The sequence below is a fragment of the Jaculus jaculus genome, chromosome 4 (genome assembly GCF_020740685.1).
Source record: "Jaculus jaculus isolate mJacJac1 chromosome 4, mJacJac1.mat.Y.cur, whole genome shotgun sequence".
Lineage (NCBI taxonomy): Eukaryota > Metazoa > Chordata > Mammalia > Rodentia > Dipodidae > Jaculus > Jaculus jaculus.
The window spans coordinates 157,289,538-157,306,473 of record NC_059105.1 but is presented as its reverse complement, the minus strand read 5'-3'; the positions used below and the strand labels follow the sequence as shown (position 1 = coordinate 157,306,473).

General features: G+C 46.1%; 1 protein-coding gene across 14 annotated transcripts in view; it reads left to right on the top strand.

Moving 5' to 3' along the window:
* Kalrn (kalirin RhoGEF kinase) overlaps positions 1-16,936 on the top strand; it is a 724,529-nt gene that overhangs the window by 675,896 nt on the left and 31,697 nt on the right. For all 14 annotated transcript variants that reach the window (XM_045147196.1, XM_045147195.1, XM_045147193.1 and 11 more), the window contains 4 exons: positions 10,610-10,637; positions 11,493-11,664; positions 14,736-14,857; positions 16,114-16,245. In XM_045147196.1, coding sequence (XP_045003131.1) covers positions 10,610-10,637; positions 11,493-11,664; positions 14,736-14,857; positions 16,114-16,245 — 454 coding nt within the window. The remainder of the gene's footprint in view (positions 1-10,609; positions 10,638-11,492; positions 11,665-14,735; positions 14,858-16,113; positions 16,246-16,936) is intronic.

Below are 16,936 nucleotides of genomic sequence, written 5' to 3'. Positions count from 1 at the left end.
CCCTGAGGCCATTGTTGGTTTTCTCTGCCCAACACTCCCCCATCACACACCACCCTGCAGCAACTTGGAGCACCCCATCTCCAGGTTGGTTTTGCTGCACAGGTCTAGAAAGCTGAGGCCTGTCTTCCACTACTAATGTCCCTGTGTGAACATGCTGTTCAGTTTCCCAGCTCAACACAGAGCAACATTCTTTCTGCTGGTCCTGGCTGTCCAAAGCTAAAGTACAATGAAAACAAAAGTGACGCAAAGACAGTATCTCATGGAAATGAACAAGAGTCAGAAAACCTAGAATGTATGACAGCCATGGTGGCACACGCCTTGAGTCCCAGCACTCGGGAGGGAGGCAGAGATAGGAGGATCACCCTGAGTTCAAGGCCGCCCTGACACTGCATAGTGAGTTCCAGCTCAGCCTGGGCTAGAGTGAAACCCAACATTGGTAAACCAAAAGAGAAAAAGAAAAACCTGGAGTTTGTACGGGTACTGTCAGCCAGAAATCTCTGCAGGAGGCTGCACAACTCCAAGCATACAGGCCTTCGCACAGCTGCCATTTGAATACCGTGTAAATCTTGGCTCTGGAGCATATTTGCCTCTGGAAGCAATGAGACTTCCACAGAAGGGACTGGAAGAGGCTGGGTCTGCTCTTTGGGAACTGTGGCCAGAATGGCCTGGGCAGATTTTCTCCTGAGAGCAGACTGAAGTGACCACTATTGGTTGAAATGATGAATGGCAAAAGCAATACCTTCTTTCCTTCTAGTCCCCAAACCCCCTGTCCTAGCTCCCACCCATAGCTTGGAAGAACCAGCCTGCTATGCCCACCTCAGCTGCTCTGACCTCTTTGTCCCAGATTTAAGGCTTTAAAATAACCTGGCCAGACAGACTGAAGGAAATTTTTACACCCCTAGTCAGGTGACTGACCCTGGCATTACCAGTAGGTTTCCACCAATGCCTTTTTTTTTTTTTTTTTTTTATGAAAAAAGAGCCCTTTGGAGGGAAAGAAAGTAAAGCATCACATTCCTCTCATTTTGACAAAACATTTTCTTTGTAATGTATCTGATGGGTTTGGCTTGAAGACTCCCTGCCTAGTTTTGCTCTGACTCTCCATGAGGACTGATTGATATTCTGCCACTGAAGTAGGGCACCTCGCTGGGGCTAGCAGCTCCTCTCAGGAAGATTACAAAGTCACAGTCTAGGGGCTGGAGAGATGGCTTAGTGGTTAAGGCACTTGCTTACTTGTTCAAATCTCCAGGTCCCACGTAGCCAGACACACAGTGACACAAGCGTGCAATGTCGCATATGCACACGGGGGGGGGCTCATGTGTCTGGAGTTTGTTTGCAGCAGGCTGAAGGTCCTGGCATGCCCATTCCTTCCCCCCTCCCCCCGCCGCCTCTTTCTCTCTAAATTTTTTTTTAAATGTTTAGAAAGGAAAAACAAAGTCACAGTCTATTGCACGGCCACGTCATGTGTTCTGTTCCTGGCAGACAGGAGAAGATGCAGTTACTCACTCTCGGGTAGTTTTCTTTCTCGATAACAATTGCCTGAGAAACACAAGCTAACGGGAGGAAGTATTTGACTCACAGGCTCAGAAGCTTCAGTCATTGCTCCCTCAGCCCTGTTGCTTTGGGACTAAGGTGAAGCAGATTTTGGTGGCAGGAGGACTTCATAGAAGGTATTGATTACCTTGTCGTGCCAGGGGGCAGAGAGGGAATGACTGCACTGGAGGTTTTCTCCTCTCCCCTTTTATTCCGTTTGGTCACCTAGGCTGTAGCATAGTGTCAACCTACATTCAGAGAGGATCTCCCCTCCTTACTTAACCCTCTCTGGAAATGCCCTCACAGACACTCCCAGAAATGTGCTTCATTGATCTCTTGGGCACATCTCAATCCAATCAAGTTGATAATTATCACCCCCCACCCCACTTCCTAGAGGGAGTTCAAGGTCATACAACCAATAAAAGAGCAAGTCTTGGGGCTGGAGAGATGGCTCAATGGTTAAGGTACTTCCCTGCAAAGTTTAATGGCCAGAGTTCAATTCCCCCATAAAGCCATATGCACAAAGAGGCTCATACATCTGGAGTGCATTTGCCATGGCTGGAGGCCCTGGAGTACCCATTCTCTCTCTCTCGATTTCTCTCTCTTTCTCCCTCTCTCTCTCTCTCTCTCTCTCTCTCTCTCTCTCTCTCTGTCTCTGTCTCTCTGTCTCTCCCTGCTTGCAAATAAATAATAAAAAAAATAGTTTTAAAAGAAAGACCAAGGTGTGGTGGCACATGTCTTTAATCCCAGCACTCGGGAGGCAGAGGTAGTAAGATCACCATGAGTTTGAGGCCACCCTGAGACTACGTAGTGAATTCCAGGTCAGCCTGGACTAGGGTGAGACCCTACCTGAAAGACAGAGAAAGAGAGAGAGAGAGAGGGAGGGAGGGAGGGAGAAAAAGGAAGGAAGGGAGGGAGGGAGGAAGAAAAAAGGAGAAGGAAGGAGGGAGAAAGAAAGAAAAGAGCAGGTCTTGCTGTGGTGCACTGAAATCCCCACCTTGCCATGGGTCAAGGAGAAGGTCTGCATGCTGAGGCACAGGCCCTCCCTTGTTGCATATATGCTTGCAGGAGGAGAATTTCTTCCTCAACAACTTTTCTAATCCCTTGACTGTTGGGGTGATTGCTGGGCAGTAGGCACACCCTTTCCCAGTGACTCAGAGCCCAGCCTTAGTAGCCAGAAAGGAAGTCCAATCCCATGGGTGGGAAATGTCTGAATTGGGTTCTCAGGCCAGTGTAGCCAGCACTCTTGGTCATGTGTGCCCTGACACACCTCAGCCTATTCTGAAAGCCTGCCCATTTCACCATGGCATACACTACTTAGGGTACAGGTCCCACTGACCTAGGAGGAGCTGCTTTAAGAGCATGCTATTGGAGGAGGAAAAAAAACCATTGACACATGCACACACTGCAGGCTCACTCAGTGTTCCATAAAAGAAAATTCTAACAGAAAGCAGAGGATCACTACCATGTGGATAGACCAGTTCTTCAACCACAATGCAGTTAAGTTATAAATCAGTAACAAAAAGTTACTTTTTAAAAAATGATTTGTGGGGGATGGAGAGATTCCCCAGGCTCAATTCCTCAGGATCCACATAAGCCAGATGCACAAAGGGGCACATGCATCTGGAGTTCGTTTGTGGTGGCTGGAGGCCCTGGTGTGCCCATTCTCTATCTATCTGCCTGTTTTTCTCCATCTGTCACTCTCAAACGAATAAATAAACAAAAAAAAAATGTGGAAGCTGGGCGTGGTGGCACACGCCTCTAATCCCAGCACTCAGGAGGCAGAGGTAGGAAGATCACCTTAAGTTCAAGGCCACCCTGAGACTACATAGTGAATTCCAGGTCAGCCTGCACTAAATGAGACCATACCTCAAAAAAAAAAAAAAACAGGGGATGGAGAGATGGCTTAGTGGTTAAGGCACTTGCCTGCAAAGCCTAAGGACCCAGGTTCAATTCCCCAGTACCCACGTAAGCCAGATGTACAATGGGGGCACATGCATCTGGAGTTTGTTTGCAGTGGCTAGAGGCCCTGGCATGCCCATTCTTTCTACTGCTGCTCTCCCTCTAATAAATAAAATACTTTTTAAATGATTTGTGAGTTTAACAACATTTCCCATTAGAGTTGGGACAGAAGAAATACTTTGGACTGAATGATGATGAAAATACCGAGTAGGAAGCGAGTTCAAACAGATAGTTACTGCTTGGGATTGTGTCGTATTTGCTTCCTTAAATTGCAGCTTCTTGTATGTTCATTAGAAATGATCAGAAGGGAAGCCAGACATGGTGGAGCACATCTTTAACCCCAGCACTTGGGAGGCAGAGGTAGGAGGATCACTGTGAGTTTGAGGCCACCCTGAGACTACATAGTGAATTCCAAGTCAACCTGAGCTAGAGTGAGACTCTACCTTGAAAGACCAAAAATAAATAAATAAATAAATAAATAAATATTGATCAGAAGGGGCTGGGGAAATGGCTTAGTTGTTAAGGTATTTGCCTGCAAAGCCTAAGGACCCCGGTTAGATTCCCCAGAACCCACATAAGCCAAATGCACAAGGGGGTGCATGTGTCTGGAGTTCGTTTGCAGTGGCTGGAGGCCCTGGTGCACCCATTTCCTCTGCCTCTTTCTCTCTCTCAAATAAATAAATAAAATATTTTTTAAAAATAATCAGAAGCAGAAATACCTTCTAAAACCTTAGAAAATTGTGTCCAGTGTGCCTAGATTAAAGTAAAAGGGGGCCTGGAGAGATGGCTTAATGGTTAAGTCGCTTGCCTACAAAACCAAAGGACCCAGGTTCCATTCCCCAGGACCCACATAAAGCCAGATACACAAGGTGGTGCATGTGTCAGGAGTTTGCAGTGGCTAGGGGAACTGGCGTGCCCATTCTCTCTCCCTCTCTATCTGCCTCTTTCTATCTCAAATAAATAAATAAATAATTTTAATAATAAAATAGAAATGGTTAAACCTTCAAATCAGAAATCATCCTAACCCCAGTACCACACACAGAAAAAATTTTAGAATGCTTTATTTTTGCAGCACTGGTGATCAAACCCATGGCTTTGTGCATGCTAGCTATAGCACTAAACTACATCCTCAGCCCAGAAAGTTTATGTTTAAATATCTGCTGGTTTTCTTAACCAAGATCATGTGAAGCTGGGCATGGTGGCATGCACCTTTAATCCCAGCACTCAGGAGACAGAGGTAGGAGGATCACCAAGAGTTGGAGACTCCATAGTGAATTCCATGTCAGCCTGGGTTAGAGCAAGGCCCTACCTTGAAAAGACAAAAAGCAACAAAGATCATCTACACTCCCTTCATAAAGCATGAAAGGACTAGAAGAGGCAGAGGGCAGAAATCTCAGTTCATTCGAGGTAACTCTGAATCGGTTTATCATGTTCCGTTTGAGTTTCTTTGAACCATTTTTATTCCATTAGCATCATCGGTATGGAGCCTGGAGTGTTTTGGGGCTAAGTGATGAGGGCTTTGGCAAAAATGAGGTCAGGGCATTTTCGGTTGACAACTGGTTTTCCAGATAGAATTTCACCTTCATTCTTGGAGTCAGATTCTTGGCCAAAAGAAAGAGTCAGACAGACAGACAGACAGACAGACAGACAGACAGAAAGAAAGAAAGAAAGAAAGAAAGAAAGAAAGAAAGAAAGAAAGAAAGAAAGAAAGAAAGAAAGAAAAAAGAAAGAGAAGGGCAAGATTTCTTCAGGCTCAGTTTATGTTCTTAAATCTGTAATTCTTCCTCTTGTCTCACCTGCTGAACTATTTTGAAGAAAAATCAAGAACCTGATGGTATTTTTCTCCAGAAGGAAAGAACTCAGCGCTGAGGGACCACATCCTTCTTCCTGATTCAGGAAACCCTACCGCCTGCCGCCCTCTGCTGTTCAAATAAAGCCAGATCCCAGGAGTCCCTCTCTGCTTCCACCTCTTGGATTTTACCCAGAATGCTCTCCAAAGTCTCTCAGAGAGAGAGACAGAGAGACAGAGAAAAACCATATACGTTTTATACAAACGACATCATGTTTCGTCCACAACCACATCCATTTCAGATTCTAGTTTTCTTCCGTTTCCCATCCACCATTTACATTGACTCACTGCCCGTTTCTAAGGGAAACATTCAACTTCAAGAAACCTGTCAGGCTCATGATTAGAGCCTCAGGTCCCTGCGCATGCCAGCAATGCTTACTAGATGAGGTGGCCAGGAGATCCAAACTGGGTGACCTCGGTTAACCCTGTTTGTATGCTTGACCTGCCATATGTCAGCCTCTATGTTGAACAGCATGATTGATGGCAGTGGTGGTACGTACATAAAACGTAAGAGTTCTTATGTTCCAAAGGTGCACAAGTCTGGTGGGCATATGCAATACAGGCAAGATGCTATGATGCATGGCAGCTGACCATCAGAACCCTTACCCAAGATGTCAGTCTCTAAAAGAGCCCAAAGGAAGAAGATTGCCATTGGCTGAATCTCAAACTTGGACTGATTAGTAGGATTCTCAAGCAAATCGCATCTGCAATTTATAGAAAATGGAAATTTCACGTGAAGACATTTTTTCTCAAGCCGGGCGTGGTGACGCACGCCTTTAATCCCAGCACTCGGGAGGCAGAGGTAGGAGGATCACTGAGAGTTTGAGGCCATCATGAGACTATGTAGTGAATTCCAGGTCAGCCTGGGCTAGAGCGAGACCTTATGTAGGTGGGGGGGGGGCATTTTCTCAGCCTTCTTCCCCCAAATAAATTACAATCTTACCACTTTAAATTTTCAATTATGTTATTTCAGTTAAATTATATTTTAAACTATATTTCAAATATGGAGCACTGCATGGCAGCTTTTTGTGCTAGAGGCAATAATAGCCAATAAGACAACTTGGCCTTTGTCCTCATAAGCCCAGGAGCCTGAGGGATCCTCAGACAAATGCAGGGCTAGTGGGCTGCTGTGAGAGAAATGTGGGCTTCTCTTGTCTGTACTATGACTTGATTAAAGGAGAAAGAGGGCAAGAAGCTTTGATGGACCCAATGCAAGTCATAGAAAAGGCTTTCGTGTGGATTTGCTCAGGCCTTTAACACCAATGGCAGCTTTGTGTGATGCTTTTCCCAAGCTCCTCCCACCGCACGCTGCGATGGAAAACATGCCGCGATGATGGCCAGTGGCTCCCAAGTCCAGCCCGCTGTCACTCTAGGATCCTACACTTCGCTCCCCTGCCTCTTCTAGGAAATAAGAGTTGAGCGTCACTGGTTCCGTACTTCCTCCAGGGTTTGCAGGAACCAGTGGAGCATCTGTGAGTAGTTTATGCCACTTACATAATGCTACACACAGATCAGCCACATTATTACCAGCAACAACGGCTCTCCTCACCTGGGCCAGCCAAGGGGCAGAGAAATGAAGACTGGTGGTTTCTGCAAGCTGCTTTCAGGTAGAGAACCTGCAGTCAAGTCTATCGACCACCTCTCTCCCCAGTGGCCCCACTAAGTCTACACCCTAACTAGAAACATTTGCTTCTTTTTTTTTTTATTATTTTTTATTTATTTATTTGAGAGGGACAGACACAGAGAGAAAGACAGATAGAGGGAGAGAGAGAGAATGGGCGCGCCAGGGCTTCCAGCCTCTGTAAATGAACTCCAGACGCGTGCGCCCCCTTGTGCATCTGGCTAACGTGGGACCTGGGGAACCGAGCCTCGAACCGGGGTCCTTAGGCTTCACAGGCAAGCGCTTAATCGCCAAGCCATCTCTCCAGCCCGAAACATTTGCTTCTTAAACGGGGCGTGTTCCACAGTCTGTGTGACCCAGCTGGGATTATGTGATGAGAAAGAAGAATGAAACAAACTCTTCAAGCAGCCGTTGGGAATGTTTTCTTTTTAGAGTACTGCCACAGTAGAGGTTTCTTAAAACCCCACCTCACATTGAAGAATAGAACCTGGGTGTGTATCTCAGTGTGCAAGTGAGGCCTAAGCTGCTTAAGAATGGTGTCCAAGGGCTGGAGAGATGGCTTAGTAGTTAAGATGCTTGCCTGTGAACCCAAAGGACCCAGGTTCCATTTCTCTAGCACTCATGTAAGCCAGATGCACAAGAGGGTGCATACATCTGGAGTTTGCAGTGCTGGAGGCCCTGGTGTGCCCATTCTTTCTTTCTCTCTCTGTCTCTTCCCCTGCCTCTTTCTCACTGTCTCAAGTACATAAAGTAAATTAAATTAATATTTTTAAAAAGCTGGGCACAGTGGCGCATGCCTTTAATCCCAGCACTTGGGAGGCAGAGGTAGGAGGATCACCAAGAGTTCAAGGCCACCCTGAGACTACATAGTGAATTCCAGGTCAGTCTAAGCTAGCGTGACACCCTACCTCAGGGGAAAAATAAATAAATAAAAGGCTGAGTGTGGTGGCACGTGCTGTTAATCCCAGCACTCAGGAGGCAGAGGTAAGAAAATCTCTATGAGTTAGAGACCACGCTGAGACTACATAGTGAATTCCAGGTCACCCTGGGCCAGAGCAAGACCCTAACTCAAAAAATCAAAAACAAAGGAATGGCATCACTGCGTGTTCCATCTGCTCCCAGAGTTCCCACACACTCTGCAGCACAGCACACTGCTAAGAGCCTCCTCACTCAGAGTCTGTCCACTGTAGTGTTGAAAAATCATTTCTGGGCTGGAGAGATGGCTTAGTGGTTAAGGTGCTTGCCTGCAAAGCCACAAGGACCCAGGTTTGATTCCCCAGGACTCATTTAAGCCAGATGCACAAGAGGGCACATGCATCTGGAGTTCGTTTGTAGTGAGTAGAGACCCTGGAGTGCCCGTTCCCTCTCTCTCTCTCTCTCCTCCTCTTTCTCTGTCAAATAAATAAATAAATAAAAATATTTTTAAAAATAAATAAAGTTAAATTAATATTTTTAAAGAGCCAGGCACAGTGGTGCACGCCTTTAATCCCAGCACATGGGAGGCAGAGGTAGGAGGATCACCAAGAGTTTGAGGTCACTCTGAGATTACAGGTCAGCCTGAGCTAGCATGACACCCTACCTCTCTCTCTCAAATAAATAAAAATAAAATATTTTAAAAAGATCAGCCAGCCAGACATGGCATGCCACATGCCTTTAATCCCAGGCAGAGGTAGGAGGATTACTGTGAGTTCAAGGCCACCCTGAGAATACATAGTAAATTCCAGGTCAGCCTGGGCTACAGTGAGACCCTACCTCAAAGAGAAAAAAAAGAAATCAATTGCCTTGAACAGAGGGGAGCTTCCAACAGTGGTCCCCAACCAGGCTGCGTGGTTATTCACTTGAAGTAGCTTCCAACATTCCCAATGTCAGCCAGGCATGAGAGAGCATGCCTTTAATCCCAGCTACTTGGGAGGCTGAGGCAGCAAAATCCAAAATTCAAAGCCTGCCTGGGTAATTTAGCAAGGCCATCTATCAAAAACAAATTTCAAGTAAAAGACATTTTAAAGGCTAGGGAGATGGCTCAGTTACTAATGTGCTTGCTGGAGGGACTGAATTAGGATTCCCAGCATCCATGTTTAAAAAAAAAAAAAAAATCCAGGCACAGCAGGGTGCATTTGTAATCCCAACACTGGAGAGGGAACTGGAGGATGCCTGGTGCTTGTTGGCCAGCTAGTCTGGCCTAATTGATGAGCTCCAGGTTCAATGAGAGACCCCATCTCAAACAATGAGGTGGGGGTGGGGGGCAGCTGGAGAGTGGCTCAGCAGTTAAGACGCTTGCTTGCAAAGTCTGCTGGCATGGGTTCAGTTCCCCAGTACCCACATAAAGCCAGATGTACAAAGTGGTGTGTGTGTCAAGAACTCATTTAAAGTGGCTGGAGGCCCTGGCATGCCCATAAACACTCTCTCTGTCTCTCTCTTACACACACACACACACACACACACACATTCTCTCGCTCTCAAATAAAATAAAAGATTAAGTTGTCTTTCTAGCCCAGTTCCGCTTAATCTTTGTGATAATGTGTTGCACTGGGTATTATCACATTTTGTAGTGGAGGAATTTGATGCTAAGCAATGACAAATAGCATTCAATCACATTAAAGAAAGAGGTGACCCCAACCTCTTGGACTCCAAAGCCAGTGCTTTTTTTTCCACACCCCAGATTTTATGACCAGGCTTGTTCTTGCCCGATGAGCGGTAATATTAAGGTGGGAATGCATCAAAGCGATCATCCACCCCAGAAAGACTCACATTCCAGAATAGCTGGTCACCTACAGTATCCTGCTGTGGGGCAGGCCACATGCTGCGTCCAGAGCACTCTGGCCATGTGACTGGAGAGTCACTTGGTGGATCCGAGCCTACATCTGCCCACTTGGAAAGATGCAAAGGGCAGCGTGGTTAAATCAGGAGTTTGTTGTTACCTGTGGGGGTTGCCTAATGCCCCGGGCAGCAGAGGTTGTCAACAAGGACCTCTCTTTTTCCCTCAACCAGTGGAGCTCTGTTTAGCCCCCACTTGAGGGCGCCATGGGGTAAGACGAAGGACATTCACAAAGAAACACTGGGCGAGTGCATTGAAGTGGCCCGGTTTGATCAGTCTTGGGTTCTTTGTTTCTGGAAATTCCTACCAGAAAATAGTGGGAAGAATCCGTGTGTTAGATGGAAAAGGTGCTTGGCTGTTTGTGCGAAGAGAGGAAGGGCGACTGAGGAAGGGAAGGAGGAAAGTAGCCCCAGTCGGCAGAGGTCTGAGGCAATGAGCCTGACCTGACCGGTGGCCAGCTGAGGAAAGTAATCCTCCCCTTTGGTGTCAAGGAGGGGTCTGTGCCCCTGCGTGTCCATAAAGCAGAGAGACAAGGCCCTCTTGCTCATCTCCCTGCATAGGCCTTGGTTTTCTTTTCTTTTTTCTTTTCTTTTCTATTTTTTTTTTTTTTCCGAGGTAGGGTTTCACTCTAGCTCAGGCTGACCTGGAATTCACTATGTAGTCTCAGGGTGGCTTCGAACTCATGGAGCTCCTCCTACCTCTGCCTCCCGAGGGCTGGGATTAAAGGCCTGCGCCACCACACCCGGCCTTGGTTTTCTTTTTATTCAAAAAGTCTCTTGTTTTCTCTTAGTAGTTTAATACTTAAGCAATTTTCTGGTTTTGTGTTTTTCAGATCTTAAATCCAAATTTCATACAAGAAGGTAAGTTCAAACGGGGTAGAATTGAGGATGTGGGAAATGGCTAACAAAATTAGGCTATGTGTAGCATTAGTTTTCAAGTGGTGGTGCTGTGCTTCTGTATTTATTTATTTACGAGAAAGAGAGTGAGAGAAAGAATAGGCACAACAGGACCTCTTGCCACAGCAAACAAATTCCAAACACATGTACCACTTTGTACATCTGGCTTTATTGAACCCTGGGGCCAGTAGGATTTGCAAGCAAGCACCTTTAACTGCTGAGCCATCTCCCCAGCCCCCACTTGTGTATTTATAGTTAAGCAAAGATGTCTATTATAAGTTATTAGTGAAAAAGACTATAACATACACTATGCATTAGAGGATTCATTTTGGTAAGTGTTTATATAAAGCCAAGACTGTATAGTGGAATGTTCACAGAGATTATCTCTGTATTATGACCTGACATTGTGGAGCTTTTCTTCCCAACAGTTTTTTGGTTTTGGTTTTTGGGGGTTGTTTTGTTTTGTTTTGTTTTGTTTTGTTTTGTTTTGTTTTGTTTTGTTTTGAAGTAGGGTTTTGCTCTAGCCCAGGCTGACCTGGAATTCACTATGTAGTCTCGAGGTGGCCTTGAATTCACAGTGATCCTCCTACCTCTGCCTGTGCTGGGATTAAAGGTGTACAGCACCACACTGGGCTTCCTAGTTGTTTTTATATACTTCCTAACTTTACTTTCAAATAAAGGGACAGAGATGATGTAACAATATTAGGCGGAAGGTTATTTAAGGCATCTTGTAATCCAGATGGGGATGAGAATACTATATTAAAATGGCTGCTTTAAGTTTGGTGTGAATGATGTGAATGTGTGTTGGTTTGATCACAGTGGCCCCAGAATTCCTTGTGCCCTTAGTGGACGTGACCTGTTTGCTTGGCGACACAGTGGTTCTGCAATGCAAAGTCTGTGGGCGACCAAAGCCCACCATCACCTGGAAGGGTCCAGACCAGAACATCCTTGACACTGACAACAGCTCAGCCACATACAGTGTCTCCTCCTGGTAAGTGTATCGCCCACCCAGCATCCCCCACGGTTCCAGAGGCAGGTGCGGACTTTGCTCAGGCTACCGGTCTCTCCCCAAGAGGAGCTGCCCCGGGGCTTCTTCCAGATCAGACACTGGGTCCTAAGCAGGAGAGGTGCTGAGTGGTTCAGCCGCACATGCTAGAGTACTCGGCGCCCAAATATCAGCACGGCCTCAGATGCCCACTGTGCAGCTGCCCTCTCAGGATGAGCCTCTGGCAAGTGCCAGCATGCATCACCTACGCTGCCCAGCAGCAGGCAGACACAGCTGGGGCCAGCAGGATCCACCTCCAAACATTGTGTGATAGACCTATGATACTTTCCAGGCATGGTGGTGCATACCTTTAATCTCAGCACTCAGGAGGCAGAGGTAGAAAGATCACCATGAGTTTAAGTCTGAGACTATATAGTGAACTCCAGGTCAGCCTGAGCTAGAGCGAAACCCTGCCTCAAAAAAAAAAAAAAAAAGAGAGAGAGAGAGAGAGAGAGAGAACTTAAAAAACACATAGGCCTGGAGAGATGGCTTAGCGGTAAAGGCACTTGCTTGCAAAGCCTAAGGACCTAGGTTCGAGTCCCCAGCACTCATGTAAGCCAGATACATAAGGTGGCACATACATCTGGAGTTCATTTGCAGTGGCCAAAGGCCCTGGCACACCCATTCACTCTCTCTATCTGCCTCTTTCTCTCTTTCTCAACTAAATAAAATAGTTAAATAAAAATAAATAGGCAGGGGCTGGAGAGATGGCTTAGTGGTTAAGGCACTTACCTGTGAAGCCTAAGGACCCATGTTCTACTCTCCAGATCCCATGTAAACCAGACTCATAAAGGTAAGACAAGTGCAAGATCGCACATGCCCACTAGGACACATAAGCGTCTGGGGTTTGATTGCAGTGGCTGAGGCCCTGGCATGCCAATTCTCTGTGTGTGTGTCTCTCTCTAAAAAAGAAAAAATAGATAAATAAGCAAGCATTAACTTTTATGTCACAGGTCAAGCCTGCCCCACACATTTAAAGTCCTTCTACAGTCCCTGCCTTACACATCCTTTGTGCCAATCAGGGTGCTTTAAAAGACTGATGTAATTTTTTTCCCTTTGGTTTTTTGAGGTAGGGTCTCACTCTAGCCCAGGCTGACCTGGAATTCACTATGTAGTCTCAGGCTGGCCTCAGACTCATGACAGTCCTCCTACCTCTGCCTCCCGAGTGCTGGGATTAAAGGTATGTGCCACCACGCCCAGCCAAGAATGATATAATTTGTTCCTTACCTGATAATTATATTGGTGAGAAGGAAAAAAAGGGACACATTCCAAAATGTACAATAGGAGATCAGGCACGTAAGCATGCTTCTACACAAAAAAAGACTGTTTAGCAAAATTTGGTTGTGACTGCCTGTCAGCCATTCTAACTTGTTTTGTTGCGTTTTTTGAGGCAGGTCTCATCCAGTTCAGACTGACCTGGAACTCACTATGTATCTCAGGCTGGCCTCAAACACATGGCAGTCCTCCTACCTCCCCTCCCGAGTACTGGGGCAATAAGCAGCGTGCCACCATTGCCACTCATCCTCACACGCATCACTGGGCATTGCTGGTTATGGTGGGAAAGCAAAAGCAAGCCCTAACAACTTAAGAATTAACTTGTGAAACCGGGCATGGTGGTGCACGCCTTTAATCCCAGCACTCGGGAGGCAGAGGTAGGAGGATGGCTGTAAATTTGAGGCCACCCTGAGACTACACAGTGTATTCCAGGTCAGCCTGAGCTAGAGTGAGACCCTACCTCAAAAATACAAAATTTAAAAAAAAAATCGCTTATGAAAGAAACACTTAGAATCACATAGATTTCACGGTGTGTGTGTGTGTGACTGTGTGTGTGTGTGTGTACGTGCACTCAAAAGACCATCATTTCTATCAGAGACTCCCAACCAGGACATAAAGCCTCATGTACTGAGCAAGTCAGAGTGACAGTTAGTACTTGGCTGGGACCGTGATGATCCTAGAATCTGGGGAGAGTGGAGATGACTTGGTTGCCAATTTGATCCCATCAGAGCAATTCCGTTCTGGGGCAAGTGAGAAAGTTACCATTAAGGTGCAAAAATTTGCCCTTTCTTTTTCTTCCAAAGTACAGGTGTCACTCTAGCCCAGGCTGACTTGGAATTCACTATGTAGTCTCAGGGTGGTCTCTAATTCACAGTGATCCTCCTACCTCTACCTCGAGAGTGCTGAGATTAAAGGCATGTGCCACCACACCACACCACTGGCAAGATTTTAACCTTTAAAAAAAATATTTTATTTATTTGAAAGAGAGAGGAAAAGGTAGATAGAAAGAGAGAATAGGCACACCAGGGCCTCTAGCTGCTGCAAATGAACTCCAGACTCATGTGCCCCCTTGTGCATCTGGCTTATGTGGGTCCTGAGGAATCAAACCAGGGTCCCTAGGCTTTGCAGGCAAACACCTTGACCGCTAAGCCATTTCCCCAGCCCGACCCTTTCTTTAAAAAAAAAATAAAATAAAATGACTTCATATCTTTTTCCTTCTTTCTTTTTAAAAAATATTTTATTTATTTGAGAAAGAGTCAGATGAGAAAGAATGGGTGAGCCAGGGCCTGTAGCCACTGCAAACAAATTCCAGATGCATGCTGTTGAAGACTGGAAATAGTTGGATGTTTTCGTTATTTAAGCCCTCCATTCATTATCAACTCATGAGATTGAAAATACCTTCAGTACAAGGTTACTAACATTATCATATGATGATAATTATATTGCAGACAAGGAGACGTGTAAGACTTCACATATTTCAAACCATGTTCTAATTCATATTTCATTCCATTCCTATGCTCCCTTAATCACACAAAGTTGGGAGGTGGGCACAGGTAGAAATGTTTGTCCCACGTTAGGAAATGGGGATCTAGGGGTATGGAATCATCTGGGGTGTGGAGATAGGTCAGTTGGAGGCATGCACTCTAGGCTGAGCGCACCATGTGCCAATCCGATGGCATTTCACCCATCCGTCAACTGTCTCCTTACTGGAGTCTGAAGGACATCTTTTTTGGTGTCCCTAGTGATTCTGGGGATATCACCCTGAAGATCTGCAACCTGATGCCTCAGGACAGTGGGATTTATACCTGCATAGCAACAAATGACCACGGAACTGCATCCACGTCAGCTACAGTTAAGGTTCAAGGTATGCTCCCTCCTTCCCTCTCTCTTTCTCTCTCTCTCTCTCTCTCTCTCTCTCTCGCTCTCGCTCTCGCTCTCTCTCTCTATTTCAGCATTTTAAGTACAATCTTTTTTTTTTCTTTTTTTGGTTTTTCGAGGTAGGGTCTCACTCTAGCTCACGCTGACCTGGACTTCACTATGTAGTCTCAGGGTGGCCTCAAACTCATGGCGATCCTCCTACCTCTACCTCCCGAGTGCTGGGATTAAAGGCATGCACCACCATGCCCAGCTATTAAGCACAATCTGAACCACTTTTCAGCATGTTTCAGTGGCATGAAGGACACTCACATGGTGTGCCACCATCCCCACATCCAGACATGGAACTTTCATCTTCCCAAGCTGTAACCCAGTCTATACCCATTAAACCTAAGCCCCCATTCCTCCCTCCCTACTGCCCTGTCCATAGCTATTCTTCTTCCTGCATTGGTAATTTTTTAAATAGTTTTATTTATTCATTAGAGAGAGAGAAAGCAGACAGAGAACAAAAGAGAGTTAGTGAGCTATGGGTGCACCAGGGAACAAACTCTAGATGCATGCACCACTTTGTGCATCTGGCTTTATATAGGTACTGGGAAGTTGAAACCAGGGCCTTCAGGCTTTGCAAGCAAGTGCCTTTAACCACTAAGCCATTCATTTCTTTTTTTTTTAATTTTTTTGTTCATTTTTATTTATTTCTTTGAGAGTGACAGAGAGAGAAAGAGGCAGAGAGAGAGAGAAGGAGAGAAAGAATGGGCATGCCAGGGCTTCCAGCCACTGCAAACAAACTCCAGATGCATGTGCCCCCTTGTGCATCTGACTAATGTGGGTCCTGGAGAATCAAGCCTCGAACCGGGGTCCTTAGGCTTCACAGGCAAGCGCTTAACCACTGAGCCATCTCTCCAGCCCAAGCCATTCATTTCTTCAGTCCTTATGTTGGTCATTTTGTGAAGTGTATATGAACAGGACACCTGGGGAAGAAAGGCTGTCTTATGAAATTCCAAAACAGAATCCTAGGCAACAGGAGAGAATGGGTTGTTTGCTGAGAGCTGTCTGCCTCCTGCTCAGTGCCTGATCAAGCGTCATCCACAGTGCGCAGTATTTAGTCAAGGAAGAATGTCAGACAGCAAGGCACATCTCCTGGGACTCCTTTGGGCCTACAGGAAGGTGTGCTATGTGCACAGGGCCATGGGCTACTTTGACACAGGTTAGGTACCATTTCCCTGACACCTGCTGTCTCCACAGGTGTTCCGGCAGCCCCTAACCGCCCCATCGCACAGGAGAGGAGCTGCACCTCCGTCATCCTGCGCTGGCTGCCCCCGGCCAGCACTGGGAACTGCACGATTTCCGGTTACACGGTGGAATACCGTGAGGAAGGTGGGCTGCCTTGCTCTTCTGGTCTCACTTCCTCTCAGGAGGTTTTCGGGTCTGGTGACTTATGTTACAAGAAGCACAGAGACCTCACGGTTCAGGCTTGCAACTAGCTGCCTGCTGATCACAAATGTCTGGCAGCTGTTTTCACTGATGCTTAAAAATCTCCCTGGTACCTTCTAGGCCCAGTGAGAGGCTCTCTAAGTGCCTGCATTACATGCCCCTGCTTAACCTGCTCAGTCATCTAGACAGAGACAGTGGGACCCATTTTACAGATGAGAAGGCTAAGGCTGAGAAAGCTGAGAAACACAAGATCACAAGGAGTAAGACAGCTGGACTAGACCTAACCCTCTAATTTGCTGACCTGTGAACTTTCCCCCAGAACTCCAATCCTCTCATCTCCAGATTAAATTTATAGAGTATATATATATTTTTAAAATATTTTATTTATTTATTAGAGAGAATGGGTGTGCCAGGGCCTCCAGCCACTGCAAACGAACTGCAGACACAAGTGCCACCTTGTGCATCATCTGGCTTTATGTGGGTACTGGGGAACCAAATCCGGGTCCTTGAGCTTTGCAGGGCTGGAATATATATGTGTGTGTATTTAACTGTGCAATTTAAAATGTTTTTACTTGTTACATTAACATGCAAAAAGCACACCTGTTTCTTCAGCGTTACAAGCAGCAGAGCCTGC